Below are 17,270 nucleotides of genomic sequence, written 5' to 3'. Positions count from 1 at the left end.
TATCCTATTTTAGAATAAACATTAGACATCAGCAATAAATATATTTCTGAAACTCTTCCCAAATTCAGAACCATATAACATTGAAGGCTTCCAATAGTTAATGAGCAAGAAAGAGGTTCTCAATATGCTCTCATTTACATCAGAGCATCATGCAGAAGGGTTGGGTATTTCTTATTTCTTATTTATCCCTTGCCATTCTCCATAGAGAATGCCTTGTAATCGCAGGTATTTTTGTATATAGTTCATATGATGAAACCTGAAAAGTGTTCTGTTAATTCAGTTTTCAAGCAGACCCCAAAAAACCCATTGGGGGACACATTCTGGCTCATGCTTCAACAACAAGAATAAGCTTGAGAAAAGGAAGAGGAGAGCTGAGAATTGCCAAGATTTACGACAGGTAAATATTTTTTTACTCTTAATTAGATTCTTGTGCATATGATGTTATATAGAATTACTTCTCCAGAGAGGCTATAATTATTCCAAGGGCAGACCCTACATGCTTGGATTTCCTTCTCAAAAAGTATTAAATTCATTGGGAAGTTCCTAATATGTACTAGGTTCTAGGGATTCGAGGATTTTGTTGACAAATAGACTTGGTCCCTGACCTTCCAAATCTTACAGTAAAGCTAGGTAATGAAATAATTGATTTCCACTTTAAGTGAGGTAAATTCAGGAAAAGTGCAGCATGTTATAGGGATGTTCTTCTTTCTGCTAGTTTTCTTTTCAGGTTTCAGTTTAAACAGCACTTTCTCAAGGAACATTTCCCTGACCCTTACAGTCTAGGCTAATACTCTGTATTACACCTTATATTCTTTCACAGTACTTACTTATTTAATTAATAGTTATAAGCTTAGATTTTACCAATAGTAAACCTAAAGCGATTTGAATTGAGGAGGCTTTGCTCACCCCTTCCTGAGCATTGCTGCTGACCCTTCTCTGTGGACCTCCCCCATTTTTGCCTGTTTTGTTAACTCTGAAGGGTTGGCAGGGGAGGGGACCTTTACCCTTCCTGCAACTGTTCCTCAGTAGATATACCTTTGACTGGGTCTGGAAAGGCTGAGCTGGAAGGAGCAGCCCTTGGTTCTGAGCACTTGTTTCAGCCCTGAGGCTGGTGGGCATGGGGGTGCTATTGGAGCTGGACTTCAACACCTAGGATGCTGTTGCCCAGCTGGTAGGGTTGCTGGGCTTCAGACTCCAGCTCCAGCTCTTGCCCCTCTCTGACCTGAGAGAGCTCCTTGAGCCCCTGAAGCCAATAAATGGAGAGAATAAGAAAACAATCTTTAGAGTGAGAAAGCTAATATTTTGGCCACTTAGAGATGAACTGCAAAACAAGAGCCTGGCATAGGGCTGGGACTAAAGATTTGTATGGAATTTTTCAAGATTTGCAAGTATGTAGCTTGGAAGGAGACTGGTGCTTTTGTTGTTAAAAAAAGCAATAACCTGTCATTTCCTGTAATGTTTGCATAGTACATCTTACCCCTCTCCTGTCTCTCGCTGCAAAGATGGTGCTGGAACGTTCTGGAGGGTCATGTCACCTTCAGCTTCTCCTATGGAGACTGAAGCCTTTGGGGTTTTCTGTCCAAATTCAAAAGGAGTCATACATGAATATGTATGTATATGCATATGGGTTGATGTACATACATTTTTGTTGTTGTTCATTTGCTAAGTCACGTACCAGTCTTTGCGATGACATGGACTGTAGCACCCCAGGCTTCTCTGTCTTCCACTGTCTCCTGGAGTTTGCTCAAATTCATGTCCATTGAGTCATATTCATGTCCATTGCTATCTAACCATCTCATCCTCTGCTGCTGCCTTGTCCTTTTGTCTTCAATCTTTCCCAGTATCAGGATCTTTTCCAATGAGTCAGTTCTTCACATGTATGTACATATGTACATGCATGTATTTTATATAAATATCTATCTATCTATCTATATATATATCATGGGCTTCCCTGATAACTCAATTGGAAAAGAATCCGCCTGTAATGCAGGAGACCCTGGTTCGATTCCTGAGTCGGGAAGATCCCCTGGAGAAGGGAAAGGCTACCTACTCCAGTATTCTTGGGCTTCCCTGGTGGCTCAGCTGGTAAAGAATCTGCCTGCAATGTGGGAGACCTGGGTTCTATCCCTGGGTTGGGAAGATCCCCTGGAGAAGGGAAAGGCTACCCACTCCAGTATTCTGGCCTGGAGAATTCCATGGACTGTATAGTCCATGGGGTTGCAAAGAGTTGGACACGACTGAGTGACTTTAACTTTCATGTAAGATCATGGCATCTGGTCCCATCACTTCATGGGAAATAGATGGGGAAACAGTGGAAACAGTGTTAGACTTTATTTTTTGGGGCTTCAAAATCACTGCAGATGGTAATTGCAACCATGAAATTAAAAGACGCTTACTCCTTGGAAGGAAAGTTATGACCAACCTAGATAGCATATTCAAAAGCAGAGACATTACTTTGCCAACAAAGGTCTGTCTAGTCAAGGCTATGGTTTTTCCAGTGGTCGTGTATGGATGTGAGAGTTGGAATGTGAAGAAAGCTGAACCCTGAAGAATTGATGCTTTTGAACTGTGGTGTTGGAGAAGACTCTTGAGAGTCCCTTGGACTGCAAGGAGATCCAACTAGTCCATTCTAAAGGAGATCAGTCCTGGGTGTTCTTTGGAAGGAGTGATGCTAAAGCTGAAACTCCAGTACTTTGGCCACCTCATGCGAAGAGTTGACTCATTGGAAAAGACTCTGATGCTGGGAGGGATTGGGGGCATCGAGTCCACCGACTTGATGGGTGTGGGTTTGGGTGAACTCCGGGAGTTGGTGATGGACAGGGAGGCCTGGCGTGCTGCGATTCATGGGGTCGCAAAGAGTCGGACACGACTGAGCGACTGAACTGAACTGAACTGATACAATATATAAACACATGCAAATATATGAACAAACTTTGACAAGGTAATTGATGTACATGGTAAAAAAAATCAATAAAATCAAACAATACAAGAAAACAGTTACAAGCTTAGTGGGTTTTTACAGAGAAACGTATTACACTTCAGCTGTTCTCCATTCTGGGGACAGAGCAGTGAACCAAACAAAAAGACAAGACTCTGCCTTCATGAAGCTTACATTCTGTTGGTAATGATTTATGTATGTCATCCCCACTAGACAGTAAATACCCTGAGGACAAGGACACTATTCTCTTGCTTACCACTGTATTCTTAGTGCCTCAGACATAACAGAGGCACAATATTTGTGAGTGACTGATTAGCCAGTCTTGGGCAACAAGGTAAAGATTTGTAATAACTCTTAACCCTAGGGAGGTTAAGAAAAAATCAGCCGAAAGAAATCACATGAGCTCTTAATCTGGTTTTAGCTATGAATCATAGTACTTATTTTGTATTGTAATTTAAAATATTAAACGTCAAATAATCAGTTCCCGTATCTATCTGGGTGTTGTTTTTTTTTTGGCTGCACTGTGTCTTCATGGCTGCACACGGGCTTTCTCTGTTGCAGCAAGCAGGGGCTACTCTTCGTTATGGTGCTCTGGCTTCTCATTGTGGTGGCTTCTCTTGTAGTGGAGCACAGCCTATAGGGCGCTTGGGCTTCAGGAGCTGCAGATCATAGGCCCTAGAGCATGGGCTCAGAAGTTGTGCACAGGCTTAGTTGCTCTGTGGCATAAATATTCCCAGACCAGGGTTGAACTCTTGTCCCCTGTATTGGCAGGTGGATTTTTATCCACTGCACCACCAGAGAAATCCCTTTATGTGGTTTTTATTCAGACCATTTCACTTTTCATCACTGGTCCTCATAGAGTATGATACATATGCAAGTGCTATGTTTTGTGGAGCTTCAGCAATCTCTAGAAATTTGTTACAAATGAACTTTGTTGAATTAAGTAGATAGTAGGATTGTTTCATCTTTTTACTAAAATTTCTAGGTTTATATCTTGAACAGATTGCTGTGCTTAAAACTTTCCCAACTATTTTTTCACTCTCAATTGTAATCAGCCAATTACATGTACATCTCCCTCACTACAATGATTGAGTCTGGTTTACTAATATCCCAAGCAGTTAGCATGGTACTTGGCATCTAGTAAGAGCTCAATAACTATTTGTTGAATTAACAAATGAATGAACTCCATCTACATGTTCAATCATTTGTATATTTAATCAAGTCTTCTAAACTTTTAGGAACAAATAACCCCTGCCGTTTTTACAGTCCTAAGAGAACACTAGGGTTCTGCAGACTCAACAAAGGATAATTAAAATTATCATAGAAGTTAATTATGTCAAATATCCATAAATTTGAATAAAAATAGCAAAACCAGATCAGAACTTAAAATGTCAAAATAGTTATCTGTGCAGCTTGTACTTCCTTCTTTATGATTCCTAAAGATTTCTCACAAAGAATTCTCCTTGACTTTAGAAAAAACATTTTGATAAAGATCATGAAGCTAAAAACAATAACAATGCTAGCTAACACTTAACTGAGTGGGTTCTATGTGCTAGGCCTTGTGCCAAATGGAGATTATTATCTCCATTTACACATGAGGAAGGGCTTCCCTGGTAGCTCAGTGGTAAAGAACCCACCTGCCAATGCAGGAGACACAGGTTTGATCCCTGGATTGGGAAGGTCCCCTGAAGAAGGAAATGGCAACCCACTCCCAATATTCTTGTCTGTGAAATCCCATGGACAGAGAAGCCTGGCTAGCTACAGTCCATAGGTTTCCAAAAGAGTTGGACACAGCGACTAAACAACAATAACAACACATGAGAAAACCAAGGTCCCAGGTAGTTAGGTTACCATTGCCCCTCTAGAGTCTATTTTAAACATAGACGCCAGAATGATCCTTTATAACACCAAGTCACGTCATATCTATCCTCTGTTTAAAACCCTCCAGTAGCTCCCCATCTTGAGTCAGAATAAAAACCCATCTCTACACTGCTTTACAGAGCACTACATGAATGGCCCTATTCTTAATTCATGCTAGAAATGGAATACCCCCATTTCTGCCTCACAGGCCTCTATGAAGTCCTTTATAATCTATGAAACCTTTCCTGAGTAACCTAGCCTGCATAACTTCTTCTTTCCTTAGAGTTCTATAACATATACTGACTTTAAGGAACTTAGCTTACTTTGCATATTTGTTATATCATAGTTCACCTTTTAGGCTTCTTCAGAGTAATGCACACATCCGTTCTAAGTCACTTCAGTCATGTCCAACTCTTTGCAACCCCATGGACTGTAGCCTGCCAGGCTCCTCTGTGCTTGGGATTCTCCAGGCAGGAATACTAGAGTGGATTACCATTTCCTTCTTCATCTTGAGAGTAAAGGCTGTCTCAATTTTATAAATTCTGTGGGATCTAGTACTTGCTAAAGTCTGATTTTCAGAGTTAAAAAAATTAAAAACATCACTTTCTGTAAATCAACATAAGATGGACATGTGTTAGAGATTTTCTTCATCTCAATTAATGAAGAAACCACTGATTTAAAGGATAATTTGAGGAACAGAGATTTATGTAGTTGGTCAGTTCAATGAAGAAATAAATTTGCTAATAGATGCAAAACTGGTTAATATCCTGCCAGGCAATAAGTTATAACATTTGAAGTTGTCGTTTCTACTGGAGAGAAACCTATTGTTTCTCTACACAGTGAAATTCATTTCCATTGTTATAGACTGGCATTATAAGAATAATTTGCACTGCTATCAGTTTTCTACAAATAAATCTCTACTCCTATAGAGTTGTAAAATAAAATGTAAAATTTAAAAGAGCATGTAATGGGGGGTAAAAAAATAAAGAGCTTGTAATCATGACTCGTACAAATATAAAATGTCAAAGATCATATTTAACTCAGTAAGTCATGCAGGAACCAGTAAGATTTTATAACCAGATCAAATGAAAAATCAAATTAACACACAGATGCAGTCATATAAGTAATGCTGAAATGAATTCTAAATTGATAAAAATGGGTTAGTATCCATAGGACAATAATCAATTGCGTTCCTCTTCACATAATTTACGTTTCTATGGACAAGAATAATTTGTGTTACTCATAGTTTTCTGCAGCTCATGGAGTTGTAAAATAGCTCAAAGACAACGAAAACCATGGAATCCTCATAGATTTGTATAACCTGAAAGGATGTGTTAGGCAACCTCTTTTTCCACTGAAGGTACTCAGTAATCTTTTAGTTCATTTCAAAGTCTTTCACGGTTTTTCCCTACATTAGTCATGGAAAGATGCACACCTATTTATTTTAGTATTTTTTAAAAATGTTATTGAAGTATAGGTGATTTACAGTGTTACATTAATTTTTGCTGTAGAAGTGATTCTGGTATACATATATATGTATTCTTTTTCATATTCATTTCCATCTTAATTCATCACAGGATATTGAATATAGTTCCCTGTGCTATGAGGAAGAACTTTGTTGTTTATTCATTTTAGATATAATAGTTTGCGTCTGTTAATCCCAAACTCTCAATCCTTCCCTTCCCCACCCTGCCTTGGCAGCCACAAGTCTGTTCTATCTGTGGGTCTGTTTTGTTTCATATGTTATGTTCATTTGTGTCTTATTTTAGTTTCCACGTATAAGTGATATCATGGTATTTGTCTTTCTCTTTTTGATTTACTTTGCTTAGTATGATAATCTCTAAATCCACCCATGTTGCTGCATATGGCATTATTTTATTTTTTTATGTGAGTAATATTCCATTGTGTATATGTATATGACATAAACATATATATACACACATACATATATACATTCATTTGTCAATAGACATTGGGTTGTTTCCATGTCTAGACTATCATAAATAATGCTGCTATGAACATAGAGGTGCATGTCTCTTTTTGAATTATGGTATTGTCTGGATATATGCCTGGGATTGGGATTACAGGATCATATGGCAACTCTGTTTTTAGTTTTTCAAGGAACCCCCAAAAAACAAAGGAACCTCCATACTGTTTTCCATAATGGCTGTACCAATTTACATTCCCACCAACAATGTAGGTGGGTACCCTTTTCTCCAAATCCCCTCCAGCATTTGTTATTTGTAGACTTTTTAATGATGGACATTTCGACCACTGTGAGGTGGTACCTCAGTGTAGTTTTGATTTGCATTTCTTTGATAATTAGTGATGATGAGCATCTTTTCATGTGCCTATTGGCCATCTATATGTCTTCTTTGGAGAAATGTCTATTTAGGTCTCCTGCCCATTTTTCAGTTGGGTTGTTTTTTTGTTATTGAGCTGTATGAGGTACATACCATTTAGAATCAGTAAACCCCTAAAGGTCTTCTGCACAATGCCTGATAGTGCACTGTAAGAACACCCAGTTATCCCTGTTGCCTATTTCCAAGTTTAGGATAATTTTTCTTGACATCCAGAACCTTAGAAGTTATTATATAGAAGTTATTCTATAAATGTTTGTGACAGTTGATAATACTTGTAGATAAATTCTGCAATCCACATTTAGCTGTACCAACTCACATGTCTCAGGAGACTCAGACTAATAGGAATATGATGCCTGTGACATGAATACAGTATTTATAGCAATAGAGCTTTTTATAAACTTCTGTTCCCTTGTATTCTGTTAGCCCTGAGATGCCTGAAAATGAAGCCACCTTCGCAATAACTGCTGGAGGAATTGGGGATGCCAAGGAGTAGGTGGCGAATTGATGCAGATTGCTTCTTAGTGCTTATTAGGAGCTGAAGAAATGGAAAAGCAGTCTTAAATTTCAGATCTTGAAGTAAGAGTTTGGTTTTTTTTCATGTGTTACTAATGGAAAGTCAGCAGAAGAGATTTAACTCATTTATTTTAAAAGTCTCTGATTTATAATAACTATACATTATATGTCAGTTCAGGAATATAAATATGTATATGAATGAACAAATGTTTTGAGAATTAGGGAGGGATTACCTCACTTTAGCTTTTCAAAGTGAGCCACTAAGCAGATGGAAAGTCTAAGAGCTCAGAAATGTCCCCTTCTGCAACTTCCCCATGAACACAGAAGTGAATAAACTTACAAAGGAGGGAGGAATGTTTGCAGGACACACACAAAAAAGCTTTTTAATTTATGATATCAAACTGTACATTCACAATTTCAGCAACAGAAATGAAACATTAAATTAAGCTAAATTTTTAAATCATTTGACTTTTAGACAAATTGAAGTTATTTTTTAAAAATGTACTTCTGATTGGGAAGATAAAAGCAAAGGTAATTAGGATCTTTTCAGTTTTAGGTGGTCAATATAGTGTGACTTATATTTTAAGTTTTGGGTAGAGAATTCAAAATCTTTTTTAAAATACTAAGGTTAATTGAAATGTAAAATTTTGTATACTAATTTTATAAATGTGTAAAAATATTGTTTTTTCTAAGTGTTAAAATCTGGTTTTCAAAATGTATGTATAATAAAAATATTTATAAAGTAAAACAGTAATAGTATTTATACTGACAATCTTTATAGATCTCAAAAAGGTTTAATTTCTTACGTTGCATCCACTTGTATGAGAATATTCAAGTGCTAAAAGTACCATTTGTTGAGGAGGGAGGAGGGTTCAGGATGGGGAACACAGGTATACCTGTGGCGGATTCATTTCGATATTTGGCAAAACTAATACAATATTGTAAAGTTTAAAAATAAAATAAAAATAAAAGTACCATTTGTTACAAAAGGTATTTGATTATCCATTAAATCATTCACTCACCAAGTGAATGTTAAGTCTAAACAATCTACAAAAGAAGTAGGTTCCTGCCCTCAAAAGAATGTATATACTAGTTAAAAGAAACTCCTAATGTTTATGAAAGAATGAGAGAGCAAATGATTAAAAAATACTTTGGATTCTGTGATTCCAGAAGTGGGGGAAGAACAGTTAAGCTGTGGGATAGCATATGCAGAGGTATAAAAGCTAGGATTTAGGAACAGAGACCAACTTGGCAAGCAGAAATTGTTTATAGTGTGAAGTACTGGGAAATAAGAACTTTTAAATTTTACTATTATTTTTAAATCTCAGAAGCTGCTCCTCTGAGTAAGCAGAAGTTAAAGTCATTTTATATTTTTGCAAAGTCACTTTTTGGCCTTTTTTTAGTGTGCAAATATAAATGCACACTTTTCCTGAGCGGGGGAAGGTTTTACTACTTGATAAAAACTGAGCATTTCCAAGAGATTCCTTGGTATGCCAATCCTTGGAGAGGAAATGGACTAATCTGTTTAGGAGCCCAGAGCTTTCTTAGTAGGACAGGAAATAAATCGCTTAAGATTTGAAATTCAGGAAAATTTTCTAGGTTAAGCTGAGTACCCCCAGAAAAGGAGACTTTACCCATTGGTATAGAGGTGGAAACCTACGGTTCTGTGGGAAAGGCTGGTTTCAGTGTGGCACATGGCTAAGGCTGGAAACCTCTCTGGATCCAGCCACTCTTATATGTCCTGGTTTAGAGAACAGTAGCTAAGCATGTGAATGCGCACTAAAAAGAAAAAGCCTATAACCTTGGGGCCCAACTTTGGGAAGCCATAGCAGATTGTGCAGTGCCCACTGAACTTTTCTAGGCCAGGTTCTATTTGTCACCAGTGACCAAAGTATTAAGTCTTTCCAGTCTTCCTCCTCCATCTGACTATAGAAATAACTTTGGCTTCTTATTCCAAGGGGCAAAAAAGAGATGCTGTTGGTCAGGACTATTTTAATTGCAAGCCACAGAAACTCAAACTAGCAAATGCAAGACATGAATTCATTGGCTCAAGAGACTGAAAGGTCCAGAAGTAGAGGTGATGACCTTAGCCATCCATGGCTGGAGCCAAGATTTCTAACAGAATCCTCAGGACATTTCTCTCTGCCTCTGCTCATTTTCATGCTGCTATTGTTCTTTCTCAGGCTCTCCCCACATAGTAAGTAGCCAAAATGCTGCTTGTAGCTCTAGACTTACATCCCACTAGAAAAGGCATGCCTTTTTCCTCCATAGATTATTCATTCTGTGGAAACAAGCAAAAACCACCAAATGAGAACAGAGGCTATTTATTCAGAGTTGCTACAGCCAGAGTCCGTGACCTTAATTTGCTTTTGGTAGAGATTCAAAGGCAGGCAGAGGAATGGGAAGGCTTTATAGAGGAAAGAAGGAAAGGCTTCAGGTATGCTCTGATTGGAGGCTGTTGGCATGGAGAGTTGGAAGAGTAATTTGATAGAGATGTGGAAAACAGATAAGGGAAATAATACTGGCATCAGGGAGCTAATTTAGGAAACACATGATAAATTAATTGTTAGGTGATAAAGAATGGGCCTGGGGTCGTAGCAATGAAATGGATAGACAGTTCAAAAAAGGTAGTTAAGATTTAGTGTGAGACTGAATATAAAGAGAGGAAGAGAAGGCAGAGTCACAGGTGACTTGACAAATTTCTTTAACCTATGAGAGGAGATTATGTTTGTATCATGAATACAAATGCAGAAGTGTCAAATAAAGACTAGGGACTTTACCTGGGAGGGTAGGTTTCTATTAGTTTGCTAAGGCTGCCATAATAAAGCACCACAAACTTAGATGGCTTAACAGAAATTACTGTTTTTGAACTTTTTATTTTGTATTGCAGTATAGCTGATTAACAATGCTGTGACAGTTTCAAGTGAACAGCAAAAGGACTCAGCCATACATATACATGTATCCATTCTCCCCCAAACCTCTCTGTCATCCAGGCTGCCACATAACACTGAGCACAGTTCCATGCGCTATACAATAGGGCCTTGTAAGTTATCTGTTTGAAATACAGCAATGTGTGCATGACCATCCTAAACTCCCTAACTGTCCCTTCCCCCCAGCAACCATAAGTCTAAACAACAGAAATTATTGTCTCCCAGTTCTAGAGGCCAGAAGGCCAAGGTCAAGATTGGTTCCTTCTCAGGGCTGTGAGGAGAATCTGTTCCATGCCTCTCCCCTAGCTTCTGGTAATTTTCAGTATTCTTTGGCTTGTAGAAGAATCACACTGATTTCTGCCTTCATCGTCACATGTTTTTTTCCCCTGTGTGCCTGTCTTTTTGTCCAGATTTCCTCTTTTTATAAGTATACCAGTCATAATGGATTAGAGGCCCACCCTACTCCAGTAAGACCTCAGCTTAACTAATTACATCTACAATGACCCTATTTCTAAATAAGGTCACACACTGATGAATTGGGGTTAGGACTTCAACATATAAATTCTAAGGTGGACACAATGAAGTAATGGTAAGAATCAGACACAGTTAATGGTCAAACAGGATGCACTAGATACAACCTGAACTCAATACCTGCTGGTCAGAAACATGGAAGGCAAGATCTGGGGAAACCTAGTATTATATTTAGAAGATGAAGAGTTTGAAATAAAGAACAAAGGAAAACAAGGACAGAAAGCTAGGAGATCAGAATAGGGTGGTCAAGCCAAAAATAGGGAATACAATACACCAGACTCAGAAAAGGGATATCTTTCATAGAGAGGAGAGAGATCAGAACCTTAGACACCAAGTTTCAGCCAGCTGTCTCCTTCACCTGACTCAGGCTTGTTGGATATGGTGAATGTTTATCACTGTTTGGTTGCACAATTTTCATTTATCCATCATAATAACACTCTGCTTTTCTTTTAGTCACCTCTTCCCAATTCATGTAGTCTATCCTGAGACATTGGATACTGAGCAACAGTCACAAGGATGAGAGCATGGATTAGAGGTCACAAATACATGCAGTGACAGAAAGGGCAGGAAGGCTGGCAGCAGTGGCACTGACCTGAACAAGCTGTTCCTGCTACTAGACTGCAGGCTTCTGACTCCTAAACTGCACAGTTATTTAGACTCCTGTCCTTTCCTATGGTAGTTCTCCAGCCTCCTGACAATTCAGTGACTCCTAATGTCCTTCTGATAAATTTATCTTTGCTTCACTAGTCAGAGTTGGATTCTATCATTTGCAATCTAGAACTCCAACCACGGTGACACCCAAATGCTGCTTCATGGGACTGGAAAAAAAGAAAGCCAGGAAGGGCTTACTTAACACTCAGGTGGATGATTCCTCATTATTCATATACTCTTCTATACCAGTCTTCAATATTTTAAAAGGAAAATTGTTGAAAAGACTATTAGTCAGAATTTTACTTGACTGAACCCAAAATAATTGTATCTTAAACAAAATCAAGGTTTATTTTTCTCTCGTAGACAGAAATCTGAAGCCAGGCAAGTCCAGAACTATTACAGTGGCTCTACTTTGTAATCAGGACTCCAGGCTTTCTGCTTCCATCCTGCTCTTGGCTTCCATTTTCAGCGTCAGCTCACAGCTTAAGATAATACTGGAATTAGGGTCAGAGAAATCAAGTTGGGGAAATAAAAATGCAAGATAAAAGGGCCAAAAAGGGTCCTTTCCAGCTGAGTCAGCTCCTATGAAGCCCTCTCCCAACACAACACTTTTACTTACATCTCATTGGCCTGAACTCAGTCATATGGCTCTATCAATACACAAAGACGTGGGAAATACTGTCTTTTGTTGTAAGCAGCAGTATCCCCAGCTGAAAATCATAGTTCTGTAATTAAGGAGGAAAGAATGGCTACTGGTAAGCAACTACCAGTTTCTACCACAAAATCTTCTTTTACTTTCTCAGCAATGACAAATTTCTCAAATGTCTATTACTATATACAAGGCAGAGCACTTCAGGAGTTTTATACTTGTGCCAGTAAAGCTGGTTGAGGAGTATATCCGTTAGAATGCCCTCAGCTGCAAGTAACAGAAAACCCAACTGAAAGTAGCCTAAACAATGAGGAGATATGCCATCTCTTATAATAAGAAGTGCAGAAGTCAACCAACTGCTATGTTAATTCAGCAACTCTATAATATCATCAAGGGTTCATGTTCTTTCTTTTCACTTCCCCTCATATGGTTATAGGTCTCTAAAAGCCCCACTTTGGTCAGAATATGACTATGGAAGTTCTGCCTTCACATCCTAACTTGAAAACACCTAGAAAAAAACAAGGTATTCTTTCAGGAGCAAGGAAATAGCTCACCCATACAGTTGCATTCAGCTTGTGGTTTGGCTAGAGGGTCTAAGATAGCTTTGCCTGTATACCTGGTATCTTTGTGGGGGTGGCTGAAAAAGTGAGACTTCTGTCATTCAGTAGTCTAGCCTGAGCTGCTTTACATGGCAACTGGGTTCCAAAAGGGCAAATGCTTAGCAAGCCTCTACTTGCCTTATGCTTGTTACTGTCTCATTGGCCAAAGCAAATCACACAAGAGGTCCAGAGTCATTGTGGGAGGGGATTACACCAGGGCTTGAATACCAGGAAATGTGCTTTCTTGGAGGTCATCAGTACAATAGTCTTCTACAGGGTACTGTTTTGAGCCCTTTGGGATGGGGCATTTGTCTTCAAGAACTTACAATATGGTCAGGGATGTGAGACAAACTCTTGGAAAGTTAAATAGAAACTCATGACTTCAATATCTAAATAACATTTTAAAGACTATGGAAGTCTGAAGGCAGGCCCAGAGAGAGGGGTTTTAACTTGGAAAAGCTAGTTGGATTTTTTTCCCAGGAGATTTCATGTGGTGGTGAATGTTCCATGCCCTCAGGGTCAGGCCTTCAGTGTTCATCTTCAGTATGTTTAGTGCCCTGGGTGCATGCATGCTGAGTTGCTTCAGTTGTGTCCAAGTCTTTGCAACCCCATGGACTGCAGCCTGCCAGGCTCCTCTGTTCATGGGGATTCTCCAGGCAAGAATACTGGAGTGGGTTGCCATGACCTCCCCCAGGGGATCTTCCCAACCCAGGGATCAAACCAAGGTCTCCAGCATTGCAGGCAGTTTCTTTACCATCTGAGCCACCAGGGAAGTCCAAGAATACTGGAGTGGGTGGCCTATCCCTTCTCCAGGGAATCTTCCCGACCCAGGAATCGAACTGGGATCTCCTGCACTGCAGGCAGATTCTTTACCCGCTGAGCTACCAGGGAAGCCCATTTAGTGCCCCGCTGCTGCTGCTGCTGCTAAGTCGTGTCAGTTGTGTCCGACTCTGTGCGACCCCATAGACGGCAGCCCACCAGGCTCCCTCGTCCCTGGGATTCTCCAGGCAAGAACACTGGAGTGGGTTGCCATTTCCTTCTCCGATGCATGAAACTGAAAAGTGAAAGTGAAGTTGCTCAGTTGTGTCTGACTCTTAGCGACCCCATGGACTGCAGCCTACCAGGCTCCTCTGTCCATGGGATATTCCAGGCAAGAGTACTGGAGTGGGTCGCCAGTGCCTTCTCCGATTTAGTGCCCTGGTACTGGTTAATTTCTAGAGAAATTAACTTCAACCTGACTAAACACACAAGCTGCCAGGGAGAGTATACCAGGATGCCAGTGACACTGAAGAGTAGAATATAATCTCAAGCAGACCAGATGTGAAGATTGACCTGAACAGCCAGCCCATTGCCTCAATGAGCAAGTTCATTTGAAGCTAAATATGCTTGATGGACACAGATTCAGAATAAGGCTGCTTGGACATAAAATTTGAATTATTAATGGGTTCTGGTAGCCCATTACATTGATCTTCATTTATTCATATGTATATTTTCCGGAGAAGGCAATGACACCCCACTCCAGTACTCTAGCCTGGAAAATCCCATGGATGGAGGAGCCTGGTGGGCTGCAGTCCATGCGGTCGCTATGCGTCGGACACAACTGAGCAACTTCACTTTAACTTTTCACTTTCATGCATCGGAGAAGGAAATGGCAACCCACTCCAGTGTTCTTGCCTGGAGAATCCCAGGGATGGGGGAGCCTGGTGGGCTGCATTCTATGGGGTCGCACAGAGTCAGACATGACTGAAGCGACTTAGCAGGGGCATGAAGTGCATGTGTGCTCACTCGGTGATGTCTGACTCTTTGTGACCCCATGGACTGTAGCCCACCAGGCTCCTCTCTGTTCATGGGATTCTCCAGGCAAGAGTACTGGAGTGGATTGCCATTTCCTTCTCCAGGGCATCTTCCTGACCCAGGGATCGAATTTGAGTCTCCTGCATTGGCAGGTGGGTTCTTTACCACTGAGCTACCAGGAAAGTCCCCTTAATTACTCTGAGCAGGAGTCATTTTAAGGGGAAACAACAGGACTGCAGCACTTCCATAAATTCTCAAACATGTCTAGAATTACATATGTATACAAAAGCAAAAGCCCCTTCTTTCAACTCCAACTGATTTCCACCCAGTACCGATATGAACCACCTCCAGATCAGGTAGGGCTGTGTGTTTATTTGGGATTGATGTCCTTGTTTGGTACAGTCTTTTATCAAAGATAACCCTAATGCTAGTTGGTTTTCCTCTAAGTGTGTGCAAATTATATTTTGCCTTTGTGATCAAAATTATGTAAATACCAGAGTTTTCCTTCTCATTAATATCTTAGAGACACCAGTTGGTGTTTCACTGACCTATTGATGTTTTCACTGTCTTTGTCCTTATGTTCTAATTCTTGATGCCAGTTTGTTTTTCTTCACATTATTAAGTCTATTTCTAGAATACAATTGACTGTAACATAATTATATACTTTGGGGTCAATTCTCTTCCGTTCCATTCTGTTTCTTAGAAGAATGTTGCCAACTTTCCTCTCTGACTCTCCACTTAGCTCCATATCTTTTCAACACTGCTGTATCTATCTGGGCAACACAGAGTAATCTATTAAAAAACATGAATCCACATCTCTAACTCTTGCTCAGCTACTGAGTTTGGTCTGTATTTTAGCATTTACCTACTCCCTCCCTCTAGGTTTCCCAGGTGGCACTAGTGGTAAAGAACCCGCCTGCCAATGAAGGAGATATAAGAGATGCAGGTTCAATCCCTGAGTGGGGAAGATCCCCTGGAGGAGGGCATGGCAACCCACTCCAGTATTCTTGCCTGGAGAATCCCATGGACAGAAGACCCTGATAGCTACAATCAGGGTCACAAAAAGTCAGCCACAACTGAAGCAACTTAGCATGCACTCCTTCCCTCCAGCCTTTGAGGACTGACTTTCCTCTTTATGCTTGTCAGAAGCAAACCAGGAATCTCAATCACCTTGGTTTTCTTCAAGGAAAAAGAAAGACTTGTCTGTATTTCCCAGCAAAGACAAGACCCTTCTATATAGTTCAAGAGACTCCCAGGGCCTCCCAGGCACCAGCAGGCATAGTCTAACTGGCAGGTCTGATCTTTAACTCTTGAGCCCTCTTGAGCCCATTTCATGCGAAATGCCAGGCTGGATGAATAACAAGCTGGAATCAAGATTGCCAGGAGAAATATCAACAACCTCAGATATGCATATGATACCACTTTAATGGCAGAAAGTGAAGAAGAACTAAAGAGCCTCCTGAGGAGGGTGAAACAGGAGAGTGAAGCTGGCTTAGAACTCAAAAAAACTAAGATCATGGCATCCGGTCCCATCACTTCATGGCAAATAGATAGGGAAACAATGGAAACAGTGAAAGGCTTTATTTTCTTGGGTTCCAAAATCACTGTCGATGTTGTTGTCAGCCATGAAATTAAGACACTTGCTCCTTGGAAGGAAAGCTATGACAAATCTAGACAGTAAAAGTAGCAACATCACTTTGCTGACAAAGGTCTGTATAAGCTCTGGTTTTTCCAGTAGTCATGTATGGATGTGGGAGTTGGACCATAAAGAAGGCGGAGCACCAAAGAATTGATGTTTTCAAACTGGTACTGGAGAAGACTTTTGAGAGTCCCTTGGACAGCAAGGAGATCAAATCTGTCAATCCTGAAGAAAATCAATCCTGAATATTCATTGGAAGGACTGAGGCTGAAGCTCCAATATGCTGGCAACCTGATGTGAAGAGCCGGCTCATTAGAAAAGACCCTGATGCTGGGAAAGATTAAAGGCAGGAGGAGAAGGGGATGACAGAGGATGAGATGGTTGGATGGCATTGCTGACTCAATGGATATGACTTTGAGCAAACTCCAAGAGACAGTGAAGGACAGGGAAGCCTGGTGTATTGCAGTCCATGGGATTGCAAAGAGTCGGACACAAGTGAGCGACTAAACAACAATTATTGAAGGTGAAGTCACTATCTTATTGTTTCTTCCCCCACTTTGCCCATACAAAACTTTTTTACTTTTTCTGGCTTCTCAGATTTTACTCTCCCATTCCCATCATTTAACACTGTCTTTTATTTTGCTTTTTATTTTTGGAGCATAGAAAGCTTTATTTCAGGCCCAAGCAAGAACAGGTGGCTCATGTTGAAAAACTCCAAATTCCCCGATGGTTTTGGGGGAGAAGTTTTTAGGTGAAATTTGAGGTGAGGACTGCAGGGTGGGTGACTTTCTTCTGACTGGTGA

The 17,270-nt window shown here is 40.1% G+C and overlaps 1 protein-coding gene across 1 annotated transcript in view; it reads left to right on the top strand.

The window, feature by feature from the left end:
- The window catches only part of DMC1 (DNA meiotic recombinase 1), a 36,607-nt gene extending 28,185 nt beyond the window's left edge, over positions 1 to 8,422 (top strand). The window contains exons 13-14 of the mRNA XM_086402851.1: positions 281 to 397; positions 7,585 to 8,422. Coding sequence (XP_086258977.1) covers positions 281 to 397; positions 7,585 to 7,654 — 187 coding nt within the window. The 3' untranslated portion in view covers positions 7,655 to 8,422. The remainder of the gene's footprint in view (positions 1 to 280; positions 398 to 7,584) is intronic.
- The last annotated feature ends 8,848 nt before the right edge of the window (positions 8,423 to 17,270 follow it).

The sequence above is a fragment of the Bos grunniens genome, chromosome 5, assembly GCF_055505025.1.
Source record: "Bos grunniens cultivar Pamir isolate PY7600 chromosome 5, Bosgru_T2T1.0, whole genome shotgun sequence".
Lineage (NCBI taxonomy): Eukaryota > Metazoa > Chordata > Mammalia > Artiodactyla > Bovidae > Bos > Bos grunniens.
Note: the sequence above shows the minus strand (reverse complement) of the source record. Positions and strands in the feature narration are given on the sequence as shown.